General features: G+C 40.2%; 1 protein-coding gene and 1 long non-coding RNA gene across 5 annotated transcripts in view; one reads left to right on the plus strand and one right to left on the minus strand.

The window, feature by feature from the left end:
• Window positions 1–26,189, plus strand: part of NIN (ninein) — a 64,256-nt gene extending 38,067 nt beyond the window's left edge. For 2 of the 4 annotated variants that reach the window (XM_075503962.1, XM_075503961.1), the window contains exons 16-30: window positions 1,455–1,981; window positions 2,727–4,799; window positions 6,021–6,146; window positions 6,789–6,858; window positions 7,827–8,042; window positions 8,446–8,559; window positions 9,650–9,772; window positions 10,285–10,398; window positions 11,116–11,262; window positions 12,386–12,565; window positions 13,118–13,267; window positions 13,815–13,913; window positions 17,583–17,774; window positions 23,042–23,155; window positions 24,183–26,189. In XM_075503962.1, the coding sequence (XP_075360077.1) occupies window positions 1,455–1,981; window positions 2,727–4,799; window positions 6,021–6,146; window positions 6,789–6,858; window positions 7,827–8,042; window positions 8,446–8,559; window positions 9,650–9,772; window positions 10,285–10,398; window positions 11,116–11,262; window positions 12,386–12,565; window positions 13,118–13,267; window positions 13,815–13,913; window positions 17,583–17,774; window positions 23,042–23,155; window positions 24,183–24,392 (4,455 nt within the window). In that variant the 3' untranslated portion in view covers window positions 24,393–26,189. Of the gene's footprint in view, window positions 1–1,454; window positions 1,982–2,726; window positions 4,800–6,020; window positions 6,147–6,788; window positions 6,859–7,826; window positions 8,043–8,445; window positions 8,560–9,649; window positions 9,773–10,284; window positions 10,399–11,115; window positions 11,263–12,385; window positions 12,566–13,117; window positions 13,268–13,814; window positions 13,914–17,582; window positions 17,775–19,587; window positions 19,635–20,692; window positions 21,133–23,041; window positions 23,156–24,182 lie in introns of those variants that run through there. The other 2 variants (XM_075503963.1, XM_075503964.1) reach the window with 2 other exon arrangements.
• LOC142410807 (uncharacterized) lies at window positions 538–26,247 on the minus strand. The gene is made up of 7 exons (XR_012776038.1): window positions 26,160–26,247; window positions 17,498–17,754; window positions 9,507–9,558; window positions 8,893–9,025; window positions 8,294–8,478; window positions 6,444–6,609; window positions 538–764 (listed from the first exon to the last, which is right to left on the minus strand). It is a non-coding gene; the product is annotated as an uncharacterized LOC142410807 (long non-coding RNA).
• Between the last annotated feature and the right edge of the window lie 23 nt (window positions 26,248–26,270).

Genomic DNA, 26,270 nt, shown 5'->3' on the forward strand with positions numbered 1-26,270 from the left:
CAAGTGGGATGGTCTTGGAGAAGGACTTTTTATTCCTGGTCAAATTATAACCTTTCTGTGAATCTAAGCCTCTACCTTCCCTGCTCCTTCTGCTGCGTGACGGAGAGGGGCTGGAGAGGGCTGAATGAATGCTGCAGTAGATCCTCCCGCCGCCCACCAGCTATGAGAGAGCAGTGAGCCTTTCCGAGGCAGCATTGCGTTTCCTCTCTTGAAAGCCTGCTGCATCCGAATTAGCCACTTCATTCCCGCTGGCATGGGATAATTGTGGGTTAGAAAGGCTGCTGGCAGGAGTCTGCATTGCTAAATGCTATGCTCGTGCAGTCTGGTGGCGTTGAAACGCTGTGGGAGTATGGAAACTCTGCTATTATGATACCTGTTCTACTGAAAATGGGCAGTCAGCTCCCCATTTTCTGGGTGTCCATCTGCAGATTAATCTTGCCACGCGTGCAGAAATATCTCCATTGGCTTTACGTGGAGAAAGCCTGGGTTGAGATGGGCTTATGAGGCTGGGGCAGCTCCACTCCAGTACCCGTCTACAGCGCTGGGGCGAGCTGGCACAGCTTTGGGCACGGCACAACGCCTACGCCAGCCTACGCTAGCATCTGCGCCGGGGTCACGGTGTTTCGAAGCGTGAGACCTGCCCTGCTCGGCAGGTGAGGTGCACTGGTGCAGAGATGGCCCGGCTGGTTCTGTGGCAGTCAGTTCAGGACCAGAAGTCGGGGGTCCCATCAGGTTTCTCCTGCATCTGTCAGACCGGTGCCCGCCTCCAGATGAGAGATGGTTATATAATTATAACTATTATAGAACTATAATGTATTAACTTCACGTATGGTATAACACAGGTACACTGAAACTGTATTGTGACGAAGCTGGGATGGGAGTGGGAAAAGGGGACTGATAAAATATTACCCCCAAATCATTACTTTTCCTTAAGGGTTTGTCTCATGTAACTTGTGTTTAAAAACAAACAAAAAAACCCCAACACCCAAACCCCCGAACAAACAAATAAAAGCCAAACAAAAAAAAAACCCAGCCTTTTTAAAAGGAAAGGCCTCATCTGCCTCTTAATTTGGGGAAGGTTTTGAAAAAGTAATTGGTGAAATAAAAAGAGCCCACTTGCAACTTGCAAAACTGGCTTAGGACTTAAAAGTTGTCAGTGGCTTCTCTTTTTTTCACAAATTCACTTAATGGAAAAGCATGAATTTCACTGGCTTCTTCCTGGGATAAAGATGATTATTATGTAGAAATTAAGCTGAGCACTTTAGCATTCTTTGCATAGGAAATCAATATAAGATGCTAATGTGTAAATCAAAACATTCTATAGAATACAGGGAAATATATAATACATATAATACAATAATATATAATATATATTTCTCTACGTTTCTATGTAGAGAAAACATCTCTGTAGAACATTACGTAGAAAACAAACCAATCTGTTTTCCCTTTTGTAGGTGAGCCGTTATGAAAAGCAGCTAGATGAGACAAAAATCCACTGTGAGAAAGAACAAGAGGATATGAGGAAGAAGTACACTGAAGAGATGCACGTCATGGAAAAGCAAATAACTGGCCTTAAAAATCAAATTGCAGAACTGCAAGGAGAGGCAGCAGCGCTCAGAGAACAGCAAGAAAAGCTTGACTGTAAATATAACGATGAGAAAAACAAATTACAAATGCGTTTCGATGAGGAAAAAGCGAATCTGCAAGAGCTATTGAGGCAGGAGCACGAAGAAGATGTCAGAGCCAGACTGGAGCAGGTAAACAAGAAGTTTAGTCAAGAACGGGAAGAACTGATTCAAAATGGTGTCTGGGTGGAAGAAAAGATGAGAGTTTTAGTGCAGACGCTGCAGGAAGAGAAGGGAGAGCTGGAACGTGGCTTTCACGAGCAGCTGAAAAGGATGGCAGAGGTGCATGCCCTGGAGAAGGAAGAGCTCCAACAAGAGCTGCTGAGGAAGCACGAGCAGGACCTGGAGGAGGAAAGGTGAGTGTCGGGGACGGTAGGGGTGTATGGGGACCCTGATGGCCTGGCGTGGTGACCAAGGTGAACCTCGTGCAGAAATGACTCCTGATGCTTAATTCAAGTGTACTAATTGTACAGTGCTGTTACCGGTTTTATTCTAGAACGCTGGGCTGCTATCCAGGGGCTTTTTCTTCTGGCCTTTCTCAAGCAGATACTTATATTGATTTTTAGCTCACCCAGAGGCAACAATAGTGTTAAAGCATAACTAGACGTGATTAATTTGAGCTCTGTTCAGGATCCCTGTGCTTTAGAAATCCCTGCTTTGTACTCTTAAAGCATTTGGGTTTTCAGAGTTGTTCTTTTCTGAAGAAGTAAAGGGATGGCTGGTAAATGCATTTAGCCAGATCGAGCGTCAAAAGAACCTGAAACCATCCTGGGGTGACGGAGAGGGATGGGGGTTAAGAACATCTGCCCCCACAAATCTGATCACAAGTACAGAAGGGCATATATTGTCCATGAAACCTTTTCTGAGGACGTTTCATGAGTTACGCTTTTCCAAGGCAATTAGATTTTTATTTTTGAAGTTTCAACAAATTGCCTCAAATTTAACTTTGGCTCTCAGAAACACCCGTCAAATAGTACTTCATCTAAAGCTCAGTGGAAAAAGTAATTTTTCAGCTTGTTTTATTCAGCCTAAAAAGCCATTTGAATCTCTCTTTCTGAGTTAGCCCAGAGTTTAGTAATATCTTATGTTAACCATGTTTAGGAAAAAAATGGAAAGTGACTATAACAGAAGAGCATCTCATGCAGAAACTCAGTTTTCTGTCGACACACAAACACTTGTGAATAAATATGAAGAAATGATCCAAAATCTGGAAGGACGTTACCAGCGAGAGTTGCATGAACTTGCCGAACAGCAGAGAGAGGAGAAATCTCAGTGGGAGTTTGAAAAGGATGAAATTGCTCAGGAGGTTGCTGAAGCTCGTGAGCAACTGAAGGAAAGTCTGGCAAATGAAAAGGCTGTTTCTTCTGCCCTGACCCAGGAGAAAGATCTCCTGGAGAAGAACTTCAAGGAAGAAGTGAATAAGCTTGTGTGCGAGAGAGAGCAGCTTCAGAAAGAGCTGCGAGACCTGAGGAATGCTGCTGAGAAGCAAGAGAAAAAGCTGAATGATGAAATAACACAACTCCAAAATGACCATGAAAAAGAGCTAAAGAACAAAGAGGAGTATATATCCATGGTGGAGGAAAATGGGAAGCTGGTTAGGCAAAAGCTGGAGAGGCTTGACAGTGAATATAAGCAAGAGAAAGAAGAACTCAATTCCAAACTTCTTGCTTTGGAGAGTTTAAATAAAGACATTTGTGTAAGAGCAGAAACAGAAAAGGCCGAGATGAGTTTGGAAATCTCAAACCTTCAAGGGACAATTCAGAAATTGCAGTGGGAGACCCATAGTTTTTCCGCACTACAGAATCATTATAGGGTCCTGGAAAATGAGTATGCAAAAGCAAAGAGCAAAATTGCTTCTTTCTCTGGTATGGCGTCTCTGGGAGATGATGCGGATGTCCTCTTAAATCTGCAGAAAGTGCATGAGCAAGCTGTGAAGGAAAATGTCCGAATGGCTGCTGAGATCGTCAGGCTGCAGCACAGGTTGCAAGCTGCGGAGCAGGAGCCCGTGCGACCTCCCAGTCCTGGCTGCTCTGACTCTGGCTCAGAACAATCTCAGCTGCCAGATGAAATAGATCCCATTTTTGAAGGGTTGCCCAGCGATTGTAAAGACGCAGACAAGGGAACAGATTCAAATGTCCTTCCGCTTTTGGAGGCTGATACTACAGACCTGGAAGAAATGACTGAGACTGATTCAGATTTGGAGAAAGCACGTGTTAAAGCCAGAGCAGCTGGCCATGCACTCAAGGTGCAGGTGGGTCAGATGCAAGGAAGTAAAGCAGCACTGGAAGCTGATGGCAATCAGGATGGGGACAAGAATCAAGAGCTGCTTTCTTGGGTGCCTCTGCAAAAAAAGAGAGATCTCGAGAAAACTCTTGAGAGAGTTCCCAGACCAAAAATGCTACGCAATGATGTTAAACAGCAGAAGGTTCATCTGCTAAATCACAGAATATCTCCCAAAAATAAAGGCTTTGTTTCTGATGCTTTGAAGCTGCAGGTTGAGCTTGAGAAGGCCGAAGAACTGAGTGAAGCCTCTCTTCAGCTTGACCATGCTCCTGGGCCAACAAATGGTGACCTGAAAAGTGTAATAGCTCAGCTTTGGAAAAGGGTCGAGGAGTTAGAAGACAGATCAATGGCACAGGCTAAACTTCTGTCGCTACAAGAAGAAATTCAGGTAGAAAATGAGGATCTGAAATCTGAAATGATCAAGTTAGTTGAAAAAAATAAAGTGCTAGAAGACAACCTGCATAAGCTGAGAAGCCTTCATTGCAAACTAGAAGAAAGTAAACTGAAAAGTATTAAGCTCCGAGAGGAAAACACACAGCTCCTCCAAAAAGTTAAAGAATTGGAAGATGTCCAAGAACAAGATGCACAAGGAAACGTAGATGCACACAGTGACAAGTTAAGACTGCGATGCCAGCTCGGGAAGCTGGAAGAATATGCCGCCGCATTTACAGGTCAGCAAGACAAGCATGCCCAAAGCGACAGCATGGTGAAAGAAATGTTGGCAGGAAAGAGGGAGCTGCAAGAGCCCACCAGAAAGCTGAAGGAGAAAGCCGCTGCTCTGGTTAACCCAAACGACATGCATTTCCACAAAGAGAGAGAGGAGAGGAATATAGTGACACACGGCTTGCAAAGCACGTGCACTGAGCTGCAGCAAAAAGTTGATCTTCTGAGGTAACGTACACTTGCAAAACTTTGTGGGAAACGTGCTGGCCCCACGGTAATCAAACGTGCCGCTTAGAAACTAACCTAGCGTCCCACTCATCGCTTCGTAGCCGCCTGCCTGCCTGCCGTACGGTTGCTGCATTAACCACTGTAGTTTAACTTTGATTAGAAAACAGTGCCTTGGACTCTTAACTACTAGCCAGCAGGCTGATTAATCATGGATAACGACGGTTGAAATAAATGTGTGTGACTTACTCCCCTCTGACCGTGACCTAACATGAATGGTAAAACAGGAGCAACCTGCCAGCTGTTCTGTCTGCGGATGTAGTCACCTTCGCAGTGTCTAGTTCATGGTACATCAGAAACCCCTGTATTTTCATGTCCAAAATACTATGGTAACACTTCCAGAATGCTTTTAGCTTTTACTAATATCACTTCTTTACTCGGTTTGCTCCCTTCTAGTACTGCGTGTTACTTGGAATGCTAAAGGTGCTTCTATTTGTCTCAATATTTAAGTTAATACTAGAGAATTACGGTAACTTTTTTTCCCAGCAGGAGCACTTAGCGTTAGGAATCCATCAGGTGTGTGATATGGTAAATACCATTATAACAGAGAATATAATAGGTTTTACCTAGTTGTTTTTAACTGCTGTATTTCAGCAAGGATTTTTTTGGAGGCCATAAAGTAGTTACAAGTGGCTTAATTATTGCTCAGCACCAGCTTCCTGCAGGAAATTGTTCTTTCAGGTATTGCACCATGGCTAAGTTTTATTTCTTTACAGTCGCCTCAGGACAGAAAAGGCGCTTTCCAACACTGCCGTTCCCATGCTGCTGTTCCCAGCGTACTGGCCTCTAGAAACAGCTGGGGAAACAGCTCGCTCCCCTAGCAGTCTGCATATCGCGGTGTTAAGCTGTTTAAAGTTATGTTATTTGTAACTTCAGGACTGAAAGGTATACGACAATATTAGCGTGAAACTTTTACTGGGTATCATAGACTTTAACTAACTTAAGCTGTACAAAAACACGCACAAAAAGCCCCTTTTTCAGTGATCCGGGAAGCACTCTTACTAAATGAAAGGTAAAATCCATATACCGTTCATACACAAAATAAGTCAGTTGTAGCTTTGTTTTGAAATATTACAGGTAGCTTAGGCTTTTAGTAATTTTTCTCCCTGTGGGCCTAGATGATATACAGAAACAGTTTTCACTTGTCTCGTGTCTCTGCCACAGATGTGAAGCCGAGAAGCTCAGAGAAGAAAATGCTATTCTGAAAAATGAAGTGACTTTATTAAATGAGGAAGGTAGTGCTTCCAGCCTGAAACTGAGGGAGCTAAATGGATCCCGAGAAGAAATGTGGTAAGAATTCAATGGGGCACGTACCAGGTGTATGCCTTCAGGCTCTCGCTGCAGTGCAGACACGATGGTTACACCCCTTCTCTCAAAGCTCCTTCGCGTGTTAGATATTCTACAGGATTTGAAATGGGCTTATTTCATGGTGCCATTGGAAATCCAGCTGGTTGACAGTCTATTCCCCGTCCTTTTCACCTGTCCCAGCTTGTCCTGCCCATTCCTAGAGCCAAAGCAGGGGCTTAACTGTAGGAGCTCAGGTGACCCAGTAACACATACAGACACAGGACCTACTTATGAACTGACCTGATGCAATTCTTCTTGCTTCAGCGAAGGCAGAGCTTGTTGGGCTGGTGTAGCCTTAGAAAAGGCAGGAAGAGGTACAGTGTGACGGAGTATTTCAGTGACTTGGTCTTTTGCAAGTAGATAACCATCCACGATCCTGGGAGTGTTCTTCCCTTCTAGAAAAGAACTACATGGGGTACTTTGAGGAACTGAGCACTTGCCAAGCCTATGCAAAACAGGGATGCTAAGCAATAAATAAATATCCAGAATTACCATTTCTGGTGACGTCAAAACCCAGCCCATTCTTGTAGGCATGTATATTAACAAGTGACCCTAATGTTTAATGAGCTTTCATTTTTTCCTTAGGCAAAAGATAGAGGCTGTGAGAAAGGAGAAAGTGGCTGTACAGAAGATGGTTGACAACCTGAAAAAGCAGGTATACGGACTGAGCCCATAACCTTCTCTGTAGAAATCATCGCTGTGTAAGAGCTGTTCCTTAGATGGTCACAAAGGCAGTAGAAAATGACCATTACATAAACTTAAACTTTTTGATAACTATTCTCTAACTTTTTGGGATTGATGTGAGGCTTGTTTGACGTGATCAGAAGACAACTGCAACGCCACTGTAACTATCTAGCTTACAGGCTTGAGAGCGCATTCCACAGTCAACCTGGAAAGTTTACTTAATAGAAATATAAAGTTAAAATCTTTCTTTTGTAGTCTTTGTGGGTAATGTTCTGCAGTAGCCCATGGGAAGCAGAGGTTATGTGACTCAGCCTCTACTTATTTCCCAGCTAGCTGGGTCTAGGAATGCTGCCAGCTGTGACCCTTAGCGTGTATCCATGAGACTGCTACTTTTATTTTAAGGGTGGTTTGTTATGCTAGGCAAAGTAGAAGGTTTAAGTAGCTCTTACATTCATGTCCCTCTTAGCATTGCTTAATAAAGTCCTGCTAGCTCAGAATAATCTACTAGCTCACCAGCATAACCCTCAAAATATACATCAGCATGGCAAAGGGAAGGAGGAACAGTGGTGTGCCAGATGATTGGTATCACAACTGATATAACTGAGGCCAGTTATGAGAAATTAACAGTTTGTGAGGCCGACCACGCATGCAAGAGGCCACCAGGAGGGTTCCTACTCCTAAATGTGGTTCTACTTGATTTGACCTAAAATTGGGGCATGGAGCAAGTTAAATAGCTATAGGGAAATAAAGCAAGCAGTGCTACTGGGGTTACGACTGTTACAGAGAGTGCAGTTAACAGCTATGCCCCACCGTTCAGTCACCACTGAGTGGGAGCGACACTTGCCAGGCTTTTTAATCGTCTTAATAGAAAGGAAATGTTTTAAACATCTCATTCCCAGTGTAAAAGCAGTCATAACTGACACTGCTGTCCCAATTCAGGTAGTAGATCTGAAGACCAGAAACCAGCAGCTGGACTCTGAAAATACAGAACTTAGCCAGAGGAACTCCAAAAACCAAGCAGATGTGCAGGATCTTAACCAACAGCTGGCAAGGGTGCTCAAGCAAAAGGAAAGGGAAGCAGGAAAATGTACCCTGGAAGAATGGGAAAAGGAGAGACTGGTACTGAAAGAGGAACTGGAAAACTCCAAAGTAAAGGTACGGGATTATACTGTCTCTAACGGTATGAAACAGTGGAACTGTTAGGAACGCACAGGTGCTATGGAATTAGCATCCTGTTCCTGAGCTGTGCGTGGTCTTTCAAAGCTGAACTTGCCGAAGTACTAGCTGCAAACGTACGTGCACGCAGCGGTGGGGGTGGAAGGAAAGCATGGCAGCAGCCAAAAGCAGGGAGGTAGAAGTGTACAGGTTTGTCTTGAAAATGGAGCTTAGCGATGCTAAATATTTACCTGCATTTTCCAGCATGCCTGTTCTGTTCGGTCTAGTGCCATCCCAGCTCTAACCCACGGCACTGGCTGCAGCATCCTCTGGTTAACCTTTGTTACTCTGTGTGTCTCCCAAAGCTGAAATCTGAAATCTGAGCCTTTTTTACTTTTTGCAGTCATCAAATATGGTGTCTTCCTTGGAGATGGAGCTGTCAAAAATGAAGGTTCAAGCTCATATATTGGAGCAGGAGAACCACATCCTCAAGCAGGAACTCGAGAAGACAAAACAGGTACGGCATCCTATTGAGTGCCGTCAGATAATGCTGGCTGTCTCTTCGTGTGCCCTGCTCCCTTGCCTGAGTTAGGAATAGTTCATTTCTTTAAAGAAAGGTCGTAGCAGTAGGGGAATATAAATCCTCTTGAAACAGTCTCCGGCTACAATGCACAATTGTTCAAGTAAGGTTGGTTTCACTTAGCCTTTGCCAAAAGGTCTTCCAGAGTACTGATTCTACAAAGGCAGGCTTTGACAAAGATTTAAAGCTCTAATCAAGGAACAGACAGGGCTTTTCTAGTTTGTGCAGATGGGATAGGCGGGGAACATTTTCCTGTGCAACTGGTGATACCCATACAGTTCCGTTTAAGGACTGGTCTCTTCCAGCACGTCCTCTTCAAGAGAATTCCTGTTGCTGAAACTGGCTGGAGACATTGATATCTCACAACTTCTGAGGATAATTTCCTGGAGGGCTTGGTTATCACCTGTATAAACATGGTTCAATTGGCTGTAAATATATGCTAAGAAACATAGATAACGAAGGCTACAAATGAGTTAGCTCTCCTGATTAGGGCTCCACAAAGTAATTTTCATTACAGCGTAAAGCACTCATTTGATGCACCCAATGCTTAGGATTGATAATGGTCGTAAAAAGCAAAAGCAGATGAGGCCTATTCAGTAAAGAGTGGATTGTGGCTTGAGTGTAATTAAAGACAAAAGATTGAATGAGTGAAGACAGAACGGCACAGGAGAAGGCAGAGCGTCAAGCTAAAGCACTGTGTCAAATGGGAAAAGGATCAGAAGTCAGCAGTACGGTATTTTTTTCCCCTTGCGCAGAAGAGGCAGAGAAAAGACCAGCCCTAAAGCAAATCCAAGGGATCACAGGGCAATTAGGAATCTTTAGCACTGCCGTTGCAGGAAGGATGCCCTGGATCCTATGAACGATACTTGTATGGTCATTCATACCAAACTGCAGTATGCTCCTCTCTTCCACGCTGTCCAGAGTGGGATGCTTGGCCTGGGGGAGAAGAGAAAGCTTTGTGTAACACTTGCATGCAAAATTCAGAAATGGCACAGAAACGCAACTGTGAGGGGTTTATTTTCCACAGCTGCCCAGATGTCCTGATCTCTCTGATCTTCAAAATGAAGTTTCGAGCTTAATTACTAAAAATGAGAAGCTGCAGAAAGAAAAAGAAGCCCTGAGTGAGGAATTAAACAGATGTATTGATAAGGTAAGAAAGAGCTGCAAATCCACATCGCTGCCTACGTGCTGTAATGGGCTGTTAAAATTCTTATATCATTATCTGTATCACCCTAACCTGTAAAACTACTCTGGATTTTTTTTTTCTTACCTTCAAGCCAGATAAAGGCTTAATTGTCATGGCCTTTTTTTTCCTAGCTGGTCTTAAAGAGAAAGCTTAAATTCTTGATTATGTAGAAAATTCCAAACATTGCAAGGAACAGAGGCCTGGATATAAATATTGCAGCAGGACAAGGAAGACAGTGTTCTTGCACTTTTATTGCAACTCTAACATATTGTAACTCTGAAGTCGAGCAGTGTAACTAATATGCACGCTATAAATAATGATCCTGTTGTGTGGAGATTCGGGCTGGGAGCTGAGGGGTTTTTGCTCTCCTCCGTTTTCTTTGGTAGCTGTAACTCCCTGTAGCTTAACTCTCAAAGTCAAATTGAGTTAAAGAAAATCCTGAATGAGTCAGGCTTACCGATGTAATCTTATTGCAGGTAGCTAAAGTAAGCTGCTTAGAGAATGCAATTGGCAGCTTGAAACAGGAACAGAAGTCCTGGGAACAGCAGAGTCAAACGCTGAAAACACAGCTCACCGTTTCACAAGAAAAGGTATAACAGTGATTTTTGTTATAGCCCTAGATCAAAAGCATTTTTTTAATCTCTTGTAGTGCTTTGTTCATAAAAACCAGCCCTCTTCTAATGTGCGCAAAGATGTCATGCAGCTAAGAATGGCCACTTTGATGGGCTTTCAAAGTGACATTCTTAAAGGACAAGAGGAAACTTGTTAAATGCAATGAGGGACTTTTTTCCCCGAGAATAAGCTATGTTGTTTTGCAGCTACAGCCAAGTTCCTTTTGCCAATTCATTCTGCCCAGTTATTCCTAAAATACTGCAGAGACTCTGCTGTTGCTCCCTGCTCTTCTGGCGGTGGCTCGTCTCTCACCAGGCAGGGGAGGGGAACGAATGGCTATCTGCTTGGCTAATTATGCTTGGGGTTTCTTGTTGGCCGTGGGCTGCCAGGAAGAATAAATAATTCAAGAGAAATCTTCTCTTCCCGGCATATCACAATAAGTATTCAGGGGTGGAAAATGCGTCTCTGAATGCAGTATTGTGGCTGTAGTCGAAGTGGATGGCTATTAATTTGGAACAGAAAGTCAGAAAATCATTTAGCGTTTTTAAAGGGGGCTGTCAGCATTAGAACTTCTTCACTCCTTCCATCAGAGATCCTAAATGCGTGTGATATGTGGTGCATACACGTCCTAGCAGACCAAGGTTACGAGAAATCTTGGTCCAGCAAACGCCAAGCTGTGTTCCTGCTCGTTACAGGTTCAGAGTCTAGATGAAACGCTGCAAAATACCAACCTCCAAATGTCCCGACTAAAATCGGACTTACGGGTGACGCAACAGGAGAAGGAAACTCTTAAACAAGAAGTGATGTCGTTACACAAGCAACTGCAGAATGCCACTGAGAAGGTAATGGACTTCAGGTGGCACAAAGGCAGTCAATTTTGCATGCCAGGGTTTACGGACACTAGCTGCTGCTCTTCTGCAGCCTGCTGCTGGAGCCAACTTATTTCTTCAGGTTGGCTTGTCCATTAAAAGGACACAAATAGTGCTGCAGACTTGAGCAAGCAGACTCTGAGTTATGCAACTATAATTTTTTAATTTTTTTTGAAACAAATGATATAAAGCTAACTTTAAAAAAAAAAAAAGGTGAAAGGAGGTGGGTACAAAAAAACCCCTATTTTAATGATGTTTTCTGTATTTAGCAGTTTTCCATTTAAAAATAGTTAACTATAATTAGTCTTGTTGGATTGTATATAATGTGCAGATTTAAAACTTATTTTTAAAAAACTTGTTTTGAACATAAGGACAGGCAATGATCAGTCCATCTCCTGAGTCTCCATTCTTCCCTGAAAGAAATCTTTTGCAAAAAAAAAAAAAAAAAAAAATCTATGGACAATGTATGAATTTACACCTATCAAAACTATAACATATGAACAGTCCCACTAGTAATTGACAGGGGAATCTAATTTTCAGTCAAACTTGTTTTTTGAAAGGCGCAGTATTATATCAGCCTCTCTTAACTGATGAGGAACTGTAACTGAAGGAGGTTGTAGACAGCAGTCTTGGGATTGGTATTATGAATTCAGTTAGTAATTTGGCTTGTTTGCCATGTAATTAAGGAATACTTAATGTCCACATAGAAAAGAGGCTGTTTCAGAATTGTACGACAGGAACTAAATTACAGCTATTACTGAATAATATATAATACTGAGTTCTATTATTTGCTTGATGAGGCTGTGAAATGGAGCACAAATTGCTTTTTTGTGTTGTTGAACTCTGCGTACTCATCTCAACCGTTCTGGCGCACAGCTATCATCTATGTGTTTAGCAAAGGGAAGCACTTTGGTTTTGCACTGTGATTAGCATGTTGGGTTTCTTAGTGGAAAACAGTGTGTAGGCTGGGAGGAAGGCGGGAATCCTGCGACTTTAGAGTCTGCAGTTACTGAAAGCCTACTTAAACCCCACCTGAATAGAGAAAATGTCCGCTGCTTTGTTTAAGGCCTAACCCTGCAATTCTGTCTGTCTTAAGAATCGGGTTCTAGAACTGGCTGTGCCTTCCTCAGGGCTGCAGGACCAACAGAGGCAACTACACTGGGATGAACTGGACCAGCTGACGAAACAGGAGCAGCAGCTGCTCAGGCAGGAGAACGAGAGGCTGCAGAGAGAAGTCCAGAGCACTAAAACAGACCTGACTCACTCCAGGGAGAAGGTAACCTGAGCAAGCTGACAGATCAGAGAGGCGGTCCGCGCGAGCTACGGGCAAAACTGAATGATTCTTGTTTTGCAGTGGGTAATACAGGAGAGGAATGTTGCTCGTGAGTTTTGAATAGAAACATTTGCAGAAAGAATGCATAATGGAATAATTTTCCTTTTATATCTGCACTGAGTATGCAGACACTCTTAAACAGCTCTTTTTTTTTTTTTTTTTTAATAAGAAAATCCTGACAATTCTAAGATTCTTGTCTAAGATTCTGGTCCGACTTTCACTTAATGCCCTTCAATTTTTTTCTTTCATAAAAACTTTGTAATATTCCGAGCAGTCTTCGTGTCCAATTTCTTGGTTCACAGTATTAGGCAGATTATGGGGAAGAGGAAGGGAAAGACCTTTTGTTGCTCAAAGCTAAAATGTCAGAAATACACTGGAATCTGCTATGAGTCCCAAATCAATTGGTACTCGGTATTTGAGATTAAGTAGATGCAATTTGATTTTTTGAATGGTCTGGAATGTTTTCCCACATTTGTTCATCTCTGCTCTCTTTAGATCAGACAGCTGGAATCTACAATCCTTTCCCTAAAGCACCAAAAGCATCAAAGCCAGTCAGGTATCGTCAAGGCCATAGAGCAAGAGAAGTTAAGCTTGAAGAGAGAGTGTGAACAGCTTCAGAAGGAGTTGTCGTCTGCAAACAGGAAGGTTAGTTTTAGATGGTAAATACGTGACTCCATGCAGTACTTTCCATCTCTAAGAGCTAATGGGGTAAGCTGTAATTTTCTTCTTTTACTCTGAGCTTTGTGTTCTTTGTCTCTTACGAATGCCTGTCCCAAGGAGCTGGCTGTCGTCTGTGCTGCTGCAGAGCATGCAGGGTGGAAGTCTATGCCAACGTGCTGCAGGACTTCTAGTCGGTACAAACACTTCAGTGGTAAAACATGGGAACCATAAACAAAACACAGCCTGCCCAAGTGCTCTGCAATACACAGCGTTTGTGTGCTGGTATTACCACTTTCAGATTAAAAATCAGTTACCCTGCCTATTCTTTGAAACTTGTGTCAGAGACGCTGTGTGACATTGTCTTAGACATCGCTTTCAGCAAAGCATTACACTTGTCCAAATAGTTAGGTCTTTTAATCTTGAATTGTCTTGATGTGCAGTGATTCATGCCTTGCATATTGGGAAGAAAAAAAACCAAACAGATAAAATGAGAAACTACTATCTTTTTAAGGAAACTTCTTGTCTTTAATAGATCAGTCAGATGAATTCTCTTGAACGTGAACTGGAAACCAGCTCAGAAAATGAAGGACTACGGAAAAAGCAAGTCAAACTGGATGATCAGTTAATGGAGGTACTTTTCAATCAACGTTGACTGTACTGAATAGTGTGGGGCTTTATCACTATCCACTGAATCTATAAATTTATTTAAAAACAACTTCTAGATGTGTAGGAACAGAGGAAACTGATCAAAGCTAGAAGAATTAATCTCCCCTAATGCCTAATCTCATTTTCATGATCAAGATGTTAGTGTGACAAACGTACTTCTCTGAAGCACGTTGTGGTTGATTGTAATTCACGTAAGGCTTCAGATATAAAATCAAATAGCGAAGAAATTTCTTTCTGTGCTTGAGGCAAGGCTAACACTTTCCTCTTCCTTCCTAAAACATGTAACCTGAAGTTTCCTAACTAATATTTGCATAACGCTGCTCTTAATGTAGAAACCTGTTCTTATTTACTCTGGGAATAATTTGCTGAATTTCAGCCTTGCTATCTTATCTAGATCGTGATAGAATAACAATTCACACAACTTGCTGTTAATCTGAAGGCATGAGTGAATACTTCAATTGAGATTCTTCCAAAGCCTGCTGTAAATGTGGATGTTTGTTCAGTACTGCTGGAGATGGATCATGCTGGATGTTATGAAAACAGCATAATTCTTAGGTGTCCTCGGTTACAAGAATGGGCAAGCTTAACTATGTTAAGTTAGTGTATCCCTTAAGGTCAGGCTAGACCTCAGAGTTGTCTCTCAGCAGTCTTGCCTAAACTTGATGTCCTGAATTTGAGTTTAAAACATAATATTAAAAAAAAAAAAACCAACCCAAAACCACAATTTTGACTTGTTCCATAAATCAAAGCATCTTCTAGATGAGGCTTTTACAACACCGTTTATTAAAAGACTTCATGTTTTTCATCAAGAGAGCAAATGGGAAACATGTTATGCTGAATATACTATGTAATTAGCTATAAAATTGTAAAAACTTGATTAGAAAAGACGAGATTTTGACAAGTTACTGAAAAGACTGTTTATGCCCTGCGCTTTTATTTATATAGTCTTAATTAAGCTTTGGGAAAATTCCAAACACTGTTAAACCCTTTCGTATAAACACCAAGCACGGAATTGCGTTTTCTCCTAAAACTTGTATTTCAAACATGCAGGACTTTTGATACTCCTGATAACATTTTCCCAGCAGGTGTGTATAACATTCACTGAGCACTTTATGACTTCTAACTTTCTCTTTTGTGCCTGTTCTCCTTTTGTTCGTGGCTAACCTGTCTAGAACTCAGTGGTTGGAACTAGCAGAGAAGGGTGCAGTTCTCTTTCTGAAATAGTGTGCGAAGGTAGAGCAATCATTTTCAATGTAATACCATAGCATGGAGAAAGCATTTCTTTCTTTTACGGATTTTTTTTTTTATTATTCCATGCATCTTTTAAGTAAAGAAGCCACTATTCATTTTGACATATGATGTTTACTTTGACAGCTGCGCTAACTTCTTTGTGGTTAGTATATCGTGCAATTTGATTCTGTAGGCCAAGAAGTTGCATACTTCTAAGGCATTGCCATGAAAATGGAGAGAAATCATCAGCTGCATTCAAAAGAATTAAACTGATCGTAAGAAAATGAAAAGTGGCTCAACCCCTTCCTTCTAACCCATTGACTGTGAGGCTTGAAGGTGTTTTCGTATTTACCTCTGAATCTGCATGCTTTGTCACCAGACTGTCAAATGTTGCCTTACTATTAACTGATCTGTGATCACACTCAGTGTCATCCCTAATAGTTTAGCAAGTTCATTATTGTTCCACTTTCTTCCACAGATGAATACAGCAAGACTATATTGTTTTCATTAGCCACGCAATTGGTATTTATTTTTAAGGTGCTGTTAACATTAATTGACTATTTCTTCAGCTCTTTCATTAGATACTTGTGTGCTTCACAACATTACAGGAAACCCTAAACAAATTCCTTCAAAAGCTCATTATTTTTACCGTTTATATTGTCAGTAAAAGAGTAGCTCCTTTACAGACAAGGTGATTCAAGAGAACCTCCTGATAGCTTAAAAAAATACAAGTAGTTTTATTTTAAAATACTTACAAACCTATTTTCTGTTTACATGGGCCAGCAGAGATGTACAGATGCTAACACAGCCAGAAGAGCTGCACCATTATGAAAAATACTTGTAGTTGTTTACATTATAGATGAACTCAGCTGAAATATGATTACAAATTGAGGCCTTAATTCTACCACTTGTGGAAGGAAAATTAAAACCACTAACATAATCTTATATGCCTCTTCCTAAGGGAACAGAGTAATGGTTTTGGGATAACAGGTGAGAATGTTATGATGTGGTCAGCTAAACTTTATGGGAAGAAAGTATTAATCTTACGCGAATTCAAGCTGCAAATCAGCTTGTCTGAAACATCAGGGGGTTTTACTGTACAGTTCTGGTCTTTTTGTTAGTATTATAAACTATTATCGCTGTAAGCTAGTCTTACCTGGATTTTACTTTAGTCTAGAAAAACGCTAAACAGTCACATGAAACACTCTTAGCTCTTAATATTGTCCGAAAGTTCATCCAATGCTGGGCCAGTTTATCTGACTTGGGCTCACATGGTTGCAATGCTACCGTAGTAAGGTAATGCCAGAAATGCCTCTCTTCTAGCCACCTTCATCCAGTAACTGTCATAGCATTGCTTGGGAGCAGCACTTAATTAAATGATGTGGGGAAGCTAAACCGTTTGGGACAAGTCTATTCTGAGGTGCTCTTTTTGCTGTAGCAAGGACTATTAGGAATGCGAACCTTTTGTCCCACATGAAACACCTAGTTTTACCAACTAAAAGACTTCTCTGGTAGCATAACTTCACAAAGGACAACCAGTGTGCATGAACTCTTTGTTGCTATATACTACCTTTACATTACGTAGATTTGCTGAGGCATTTGGTAACTTTTTTGGTTTTTTTAGTGAAAGCAAGACTTCAAATTTGGAATTAAACTACTTCAGTGTACTACATGCATCCATATCTCGAGGGCCCCTCTGAGTATACTTTTGCTTATGCAGCACAGACACTCAGGAGGTCTCCAGACTTGCTTATCAAACTCTGATTGTGGCATGTCTCAAAATGAAAATTGTAAAATGTGTTAAAGTTTCTACAGTTAGTGAACATAAGGAAAGATACGGGATGCTAAATACTGAATTCTGAATGTAATATAGCAGCTGGCATCAAATTACTTAAGTTATCATACATCACATTGAAAATTTGTTTTGCTTTAGAGAATGTTATCTCTCCAGCCTAGATTAAAGACTAGAAATAATCAGCACTGGTGGACAACTTCTTCAGCCTGCCTCATGCTAGTGCTTTTATTTGTAAGTGAATACTATTTTTAGAAGAGCTGCTGAGATCAAGGTTAAAATTAAAAAGGACTATGAAGTTAAAGCTCATCACAGGCCCATTTAACTTTGATGGGATTTCATCAGAAATTCAGTGAATTTATAAATCAGGTCTGAAATCATGAATCAAAGCTCAGATTCCTTTACACTTCAGAACTGCACATAAAGATGCATCTTTTCTCTTTCTGATGAAAAAAGTTGTCTGTTTAGCTTCTGTTACTGAGTTCAGGCTTGTTTCTCTTGCGTCCAACAAATTGTTCAAGACTAACCTGATGTCTAGTGCATCACTAAAAGATATGTTGTATGAACGGCAGTGCTGCTTTCTCCTGATGGCTGGCTGACTTTACTCTTCAGATGCTCCACTCAAGCGCCAGTGTGACGCTTAGCCAGTCACCGCACTCCCGGGAGCTCCAGCAGCAAGGCTGTGCTATGGTGCCCAAGGAACAGTTCCTGCAGCTCCAACACCAGCTACTACAAGCAGAGAGGAGGAGTCAACGTCTTCAAGAAGAACTCGAAAGTAGACCCTCTGAAACAAACATGCAACAGGTAAAGCTCTCATTACTCTGCAGGTTACAAATTTAAAAGGATATCTGGTTAGTGTTCTGGGGTTTTTTTTCAATTCTGATGAGATCCGTTCTCTGTTTATGCCAGTTCAAAAATGAAAAATTAAAATTCATTCGATCAAAGGGATGTACAAACCAAACCTTTGTTATTTAGCATATTGAGCTTGAGCCATAGCTTAATTCTGAAGTCCTTTTAATCTTTTTAAAATAAAAACCACTCCCCTCCACATTCAACTGGCTTTTCTCCTTCTGATCAATGTGCAGGAAGTGTTTATAGGTTTTGTTTGGTTTTCTCTACCTAATGTCCATGCCTGGAACCATTGCTTTAAAAAACGCACTGCACCACATATTGCACAAGCACATACCCATCACACATAAAATATGGGTTTGGGCTGTTGCTGTCACAGGGAGTTCTGTCAGCTGTAGCAGAGCAGAATACAAACAAATTAATCCTTTTTATAAGGTCAGCCTATCTTCATTATTTGGCCCATACGACACGACATTGTTTGGAGAACACTGTTACTGTTACACAGGAACTTCAATGCTGGTATTTCTGAGGAAAAACAATCTAATTCCAAGGAAGACTACAGCCACTGCACATATTGGGCTGAGTCACTTTTAGTGTCGCTTTGGTTTTTTTAACATGTAAAACTGAATTATAGGCAACAGGTAGAAAAGTTTGCATCTCCCATATAAAACTAAGCTTAGGGCCTAGGCTTGCCACATGACTCTCTTCTTCAAAAAGTAACTGAATCTCTAAATCTCTAAAGCTTTGGCTCAGGCCATAGCTCTCAAAATAATATTACAACTTTATCTTATGAGAAAAGATAAAGTTGTAAATAACTGAGATAAAATACTAAACACTTTTATTAATCTGTTAGCAGAAAAAAAAAACCTTTACATTTTAAACTCAGATTGCAGTTACACTTTTAAAAAAATAATAAGACCAAGACTTTGAAGCTCAAAAGTCTCTGAGCGTGTTAATAGGGTATTCTGGAGAAAAGGTATTATGGAGACACAGTATATGCAGTAACAGTTTGTAAAGTTTCCAAAACTTGGAGTAAGAATTCTTTTTTGAGAAAGGCATAAAATCAAAAAGTTCCCTCCAAAAAAGAACTTAACAGCAAATAATAATAAACCAATTGTAAGGTTCTCTCCCTTCCAGCTGAGTCCTGATAGAAGTGCATTACCACAGGCTAATGTACTTGGTCGCATACAATGGAAAGTGGAGCGTGCAGTTTAATTTTGAAATCAATAAAAGCCATATTACAGCAGTCGCATCTGCAAATGAATGTGCTCTGTATTGCATTAGGAGTGATGACTTTGTAATTTTGCCTTTGAAAGCCTGAGAAACAATTTGCAAACTAGTCACATCCTGGAACTTGTAGTTCTACAGATAAATCACTTCTACATTTCCTGTAAATGCTTTTATTCTGGAAGGCTTCATGAATTTAAAAATACTTTCAGAGAGGCTTTGCAAATGTTTTCTGTCAATGCACTAATGCACTTTTAAATTTTTTTCTATTGATTTTTTTTTTTTCTTAAAGTGAGTGGATATTATGGTTTATAACATCTCCTACAGCTTTTTTCACGGGCTTTACTGGATAACTTTCTAAAATCATTATTAAACACATGCAGTCTACAACTATAAACAAGGCCAAATTTTAGTTTGTCTCAACTTTGACATTTCTGTAAGCACATCTTGCTTTAATTCTCACTGATTTTTTTTCTTCGTCATCCTGAATTCCAGGGTTAACACTTAGTTGAGCTTATGTCCATTTTAATGTCCCCTTTAGCATCTTGAAAAATCGCATCCTAATCCCTCTTCATCATCTTTTCACCAGTGAGTACAACATCAGGTTATCCACGCTTTCTGTGTAAATTTAATCACTTAGTTTTGCTGCTGCTGCTGCTTTGCACTTTGCAGCTTTCTTAGATCCTGAGTCCTTCTGTGTAATAAGGTATCCAAAGTTATCCCCCTCCTTTTTGGAACTATTTTATGTTCATCGTGCTTTGCAATTTCCATTGCGTTTTGATCATTGCTACAGTGGTCTGCGTTCTCATTCATTTTTTTTACAGTCAGTCTTGAGCTATTGTCCTCCAAAGACTACTGTCATATGTTCAGATTTCACTAAATTAAAACTCCTGAGCCTTTTCTACTGCGTTAACCTGTCTGGACTCTTCTGAATTCCAAATGAGTGTTTCTGCTGTGTCTAGTGCTGTGATTCTTACCTGCTGCACAGTAGCAATCACTGCACTTGCTCTCATATTCCTTGCTCAATAACTAGATTTGGGAGCCTGTTAATGACCCAGTATTTTCCTAAGTTCTCTTAGAACCTCTGCCAACCAATATTTTTGTTCAGAGTACTTAGAGTTGCTCAACTTCCCCTTTCTTCAGCTCTTTATTTCAAAATTCAAATCACCTCTGACCAACAGCTTCTTCACCTGTCTCAGGAAAAGACTTACAACTAGGTTTAAAATAGAAATGCAAATAAGTTTTCGAATGAGGTCAGTGGATTACATTTTTCAGCAATCTGTGAGATTACATATATAGTGGTGATGATAACCTCTAAGAAACTTAACTGCTTTGCTAATTGCAGTCAGTCACGGTCACTGATCTTTTTAAATCCCCCAAAACCGTGGATGAGCCATCTGAAGAGTCCTTACATCTAGAAAATGCATCCTGAATATCTCCTCAATTGCATATGTGTGGTGCTAATACTAGTATTTAGAGAAATATAATATGTGATACTCTGCATGTTTTCTTTTGTGTGTGTTTTTGTTTGTCTTGCGTTGCTTGCTTCGCTTGTATTGGTGGTTTGCTTTAACTAAGTATACGTACGTATTTAAAAGAAAATCTGGATATCAGGGTGAAGTATCCCACTTGCCTTCTTTCTCTAGGCCTTGCTACCGGAGCAGCGAGCAGTGCATGCAGATTCCTACCGGAGGATCGGGCACCTCTGACAGCTTGGCTGCTTATGATCTCATTGCTTACCATGATAGACACACACAAACACACGAACTGGCATAAGCTGAGAAACTTGAGGATCAAATTATTTTGTGCTTTTTCTTAAAAAAAAAAAAAAAGTCTCCACAGTGTTATTTCCTATTTATTTGTCTAGAAGCTATTTTGTGAAAGTTCATAAGCTGTCTTTTTTAATTTGTTACAAATACTTTTTATTTATGTTATTTAAAACGTGGAGTTGTTCAGTGTGGGAAGAGACTATTTTTCTCAAATGGTACTAATTTTATATGAGATTTGAAGAAAATCTGGGGTATTTATACTGCATTTTTGTATAAGATGTATAAACTTTTTAACAGGGAAAGATGACATTTTTTGATGTAAATGAAAAATAAAATTTTTTTAAACATAATGTCTCTTGTCTTAATAGTATCAATAGTTTCAGCTTTATGAACAAGAATTAACAAATTTTAGACAAAATATTTGTCTCTGGTACTGAGGATTGTCATATCAGGACTTCTGCGAAAGATTTGTAATAGGGGATGTACTTAAGTACAGATACTCAGCTTCTCTTTAGCAGATGGACCTGCACGTTTAAGAAAAAGAATTTGCGTAGTACATGGGCATATTCTACTGCTGTGGCCATAAAGTAAAAAGGCAGTGCCAGAAGAGGGAAAATTATTAACACGCTTGTTTCTTGGATAACATTCCTTAGGGGTTTTTCTTTTGTCTCACATTACTAGATTAAACTAGATTTTTAATACTTTAAGAGGTCAGAAAAACACCTATTTGGGGCCTGTGATTTTTCTAGTTGGGAGCCATGAACCATTTCAGCTGTTTGCTTTCAGAGATCTTTTTGCTCCTATCTTTCTAATGACCTCAAAGCTAATGCTTGAGCCAGCTTCTCCCATTAAACATGAAATAATACCAAGTTAGACAGAACATTCTCAGATCAACTTTAAGCCAAAAAAACAGAGCTCACAGGTATTGGGACCACTATAATTCTTAGTTTCCACTTACCTACTCACTCAAGGCTCCTGCAACCAATATGAAGTTAATAGTCAGCCATCTTTTTGAATTCCAATCAAATTACAAAAGATAGCTCAGGATAACTTGGCTGGAAAGTCCCCTGCAAGTTCTGCTTAGTAGTAATTTTTTAATCCAGAAAAATACCCAGTCCAGCAACACTGTAAAACTGCTTTCTATATGACTAATGTAACTTTTTTCAACTTTTTCACAAGCTAAGTGATCATATAACCCCATACACAGACTTAAGGAGTTTCTGGTGTTACCACAAATAATGTTGACTGGACTTCAGTCAATCCCCTAAGGGAATCTTTCTACAGTGGTTTAGATGTGCAACTAACTACCTGAAACGCTCCTCCCTCAGTTTTTCATTTATCCTCCCCCGTGTGTGTGAAGGTACTTTGGTTTTGAAGGTATTTTGTTTTGGGGAGAAGGTTAGTGCTTTCTCAAAGTTAATCTTCTCAGATGACTTCCTAGACTTAGAGTAACGAGCTAGCTTTAAAATAAAGAATCCCTTTCCCTGAAGTCAGTGTCTAAAGTTCCCAAATACAAACAAGCTTTCTTGTAGTTCCTGGTGTTTCTAATTTATTTGGGAAAATTTCACTCAACCATTGGTGTCATGGGCACGCTCATGACACTGAGTTACTATGCTTTTAGTTAGACTGTCTGTTACCTCCCTGAAGAAAAAGAGCAAAAGTGTTCTAGAGTTACTATTTGGAAACGTTAGTTACCAACAACTAAGCTAAAAAAAAAAAAAGTAAAAAAACAAGTTTGGGATTATAGCATCCTACTCCTTTAGGATATTACTCAATTTCAAGGGGGCTTTGGCACAGGAGAGTTATACTGTCAAACTAACATATGCCCTTATGACTTCACCTTAATTTTTTTCTGAAATCATTAAGATTTTGATTGGTATTTTGTTTCCCACATTCAACAGAAACATGGCAGCACCTAAGAACAAGAAACTATCCAGATCTGACTATCACAGTCAAGGCAGAACTTAGAGTTTTATATCAATTTTTCTTAGGTCTGGTAATCTCAAGGGTAACTTAGACTTGGAAAACTAGTTCAATGCTGTGAGTGTCCTTTAAGCGTGGCCATAACATTTTGCTTCTGTGAATGGTTTATTAATTTAGTCAACTCTTTAAAATACTCAAATGTGGAGTGCCAGCTATTTTTTTAAGCACAAACTGAAAAAAAGGAGACTGGTGAATGCAAACTGAGTTTTGTTAACTGATCCTCACATAAATGTTGCTTTCCAGGGGGATCATGAGCAGCTTCTAAAAATGATGGAAGAACGTATGATGGATGTTGAACAGAAACTAAGGCTTGTGAAGAGGCTTCTCCAAGATAAAGTAAATCAGCTGAAAGAACAAGTAAGCATTCTTACTCTCTTCCTGAAATCATCCCCATTACTTCTGTAAACAACTAAGTGGGCAAAAGCTGCCAAGCTATTCTTGCTTCGAATAAGGTTAGAGGTGCTTTCCTTTTTCTTTTAATGCTTCTGAGCTAAAGTACAGTATATTTGCCCCCAAATTCCTGAAACTCCAAATTGGGGACTGAATCCACCACTCATTAATTTCCTAAAAGCTATGCTTGTTTGCTTGTTTGGTATGCTGATGCACTTGAAGTCAGGAAACAAACATCAAATTCCGGACAAGGATCCTAACTGGAAAAGTTGCTTAGAAAAGGAGGAAAAAATTTCCTGAAGAGTACAGACAGAATTACTATACTATTATTGATTTCTCTATACCCCCTGCTCCAACACACCCTTTGCTTGACATGGTTTTGGGGGTTTTGTTCTTGCCCTGGTCTGCTTTCTTCAGGAGTCCTCAATAGTGTAGGGAAAGGTGGCTCTGGAGCACTTAGGCGTGACAACAGCCTCTGCTTTCTACTGAGGTACACTCTCCTCTTTCATGTTAAGCAAGTGCTGTACTGACAGGGTCTCCTGCCAAAGGGCTGTTCCCAAAAGCACGCAGACAAGTGCTAGGCTGCTCTCCCCAATTTTATAGGAGGAGCTGGTGGTCCAGACCTTGGAGGAAGTCCCTCTGTGGGATCACTGGGCTTGTGGATCCTCTTGTGAACTAAGGGAGTTACCCTTAGAGGACAAATGCTATAAAGCAGTACTCACCTGACAAGATTCATTTGAAGCCCTCTATCAATCTGCCTGATCTCCTTACGAAGTCTTTCCAGTTTCAAAACATTCATAGTATCTGTAAAGACTCCACAAACATATAGGTTTTTAACAAAGGAAAATAAGATGAATGGGTGGGCTGTCTTCCTTTGATATTTGAGTTACAATAAACACATTCACCTACTTTCCCAGCACTGTTCTTGCTTTGAATTTTTTATTTTTATTTTGCTTTTAATTTGCCGAGTAATTATGTTCTATTCACAATGCAGCTTTCCAAGAACACTAAAGCAGATGCAATGGTCAAGGATCTCTATGTTGAGAATGCACAGCTGCTGAAGGCTTTGGAGATGACAGAACAGCGGCAGAAAACTGCTGAAAGGAAAAACTATTTACTAGAAGAAAAAATTGCCAACCTCAATAGAATAGTAAAGAACCTGGCATCCCCATCATTTAATTCAGCATCTGAGATAAGGTCATAGCAAAGCCATTAAGTCTGCCACAGTCCCATGCACTTTACTGAAATGTTAATATTTCAGCTTTTCACTGTGTTGCCTTTTTGTATTGATGATTTTTAGTTAACAGATGCCTCCAAGGAGAGGACAGATCTAAATCCCAAACCGGACACTGCCAAAAGAGAACTTTTGTTTATTCCCAAACTGTTTTTCTGCTAAGTTTTGCCTAAAAGTAATTTTCGCTCTGTAAAGAGACACATGTTTTTCTAGGTTAACTTATTTTGATACTTTGGTTTTAGTTTAAAATATAAATTCTGAATTTACTGTACTGAATCAATTATTCCAAGCCAAGGTCTAATGCAAACATACATTACTGAATTAAAAACTTTAAAATATTTTTTGCTTTCTAGGATACTTCACGGTCCAAATCTAGTAATATTGATAGGTCAGTCTTCAACACTGTCAGTATAATTGCTATTGAAAGCAAGACTTTCCTGATACGGTCTGTGTCCTGCAAATAGATTCTGGTTTCTGTAAAGCAATATACTCCACCTTACACATTAGGCTTCTGGGTTATTCTTCATGGCTGTTTCTCTGCCAAGCTCAGAAAAAAAGTTTTCTTAAAAATATGTAAATAGACTACTGCCTCCAACTAAGTGTAACAGTATTTCATCTGAAGAAATTTCCTAGCTGGCAAATAAAGACTACAACTTTTTTTTTTTTAAGCTGGGCTGCCAGACAACTTAAAAATTGTAGAGGCCTTAATTTTTTTGTATGTGGAAATAAGTTATACTAAACAAAGGAAGAGTCACTAAACAGAAGTGAAGATGTGAATTTTGTTTATATAATTTTTAAATTCAGTAAAGCAGTGGAGTATGTTTATTAAACAACTGGCAGAAGAATGTAGAGGGCCACTGGAATGATTTCTTCAGTGAAATTCTGTCACTAGGCCTCACAAACATGGACCTTTGCGATTAATGCAGTGTTCGTTTTGACCTGAGTGATAATCTGAAAAGGCCTGTCTTTTGTAGTAGATCCTAGTACAGAATCTCTAAGTTTGTAATTAATCGTGGAGAACCATATTCAATGTGAATATGAAGAACTCAGGGAATAACAGCCTAAATTACCTTCCTTCAACATTAGAAATGTGGCTGTTAATGTCAATAGATGAAGATAAACGTGCATTAGGAAAAGCAGGATAAACCAAATTGTACTTGAATGAGTATTACCTTAGTACTCCTAGACCAACAGGCAGAAATGCTGTAGTCATGAAGGTCGAAGAGCATCAAGGTTTGTAACAACAGGTAATACCTCTTATCTGATCCGTCGATGAGGCTGGGGAAATGCAAGTGTTCTGGGAACACCTTCAAGACTGAGACGGGTCTGACACAGAAGCAGCTGAGTAAGAGCTTGCGTGCTCCAATGCTTGTATATAACCTATTACTGCAAATAGTCTAAATGCCCTGCAAATGCCTTGCCTCCATCAGACCAGTAAGACACATTTAAACAATGTAAATAAAACTGGTGAAAGGGGCCATACTGGTGATACTTGAAACTGGACCTCTTTAAATATGCGTGAACTGAGAATGCAGAGGAAGAGGGTGAGATGTTTTGTCTCTGAGACCGCTAGCAAGGTGACAATTCTGACAGCACTTGTAATGAGCCAAAAGTCCCCCAGAAACTGGGATAATACTGCCTACAAGCTGTGGAGTAACCTCTGGAAAATGACTTTCTCTTGGTACTGATTCGCATGTGTCTGTAGGGGATACTCTCTGTGTCCACATGGTTAGTTACCAATTTTGGAGGGTCGAGGGACTGAACTAGACATACAGGGCATGACTTCCTCTTCTCCTCCCCCTCCTCCTCCATTGCTTTATGCAGGCAATATAGCGGAAATGGAAATAC

Source organism: Mycteria americana, chromosome 5 (genome assembly GCF_035582795.1).
Source record: "Mycteria americana isolate JAX WOST 10 ecotype Jacksonville Zoo and Gardens chromosome 5, USCA_MyAme_1.0, whole genome shotgun sequence".
Taxonomy (NCBI): Eukaryota; Metazoa; Chordata; class Aves; order Ciconiiformes; family Ciconiidae; genus Mycteria; species Mycteria americana.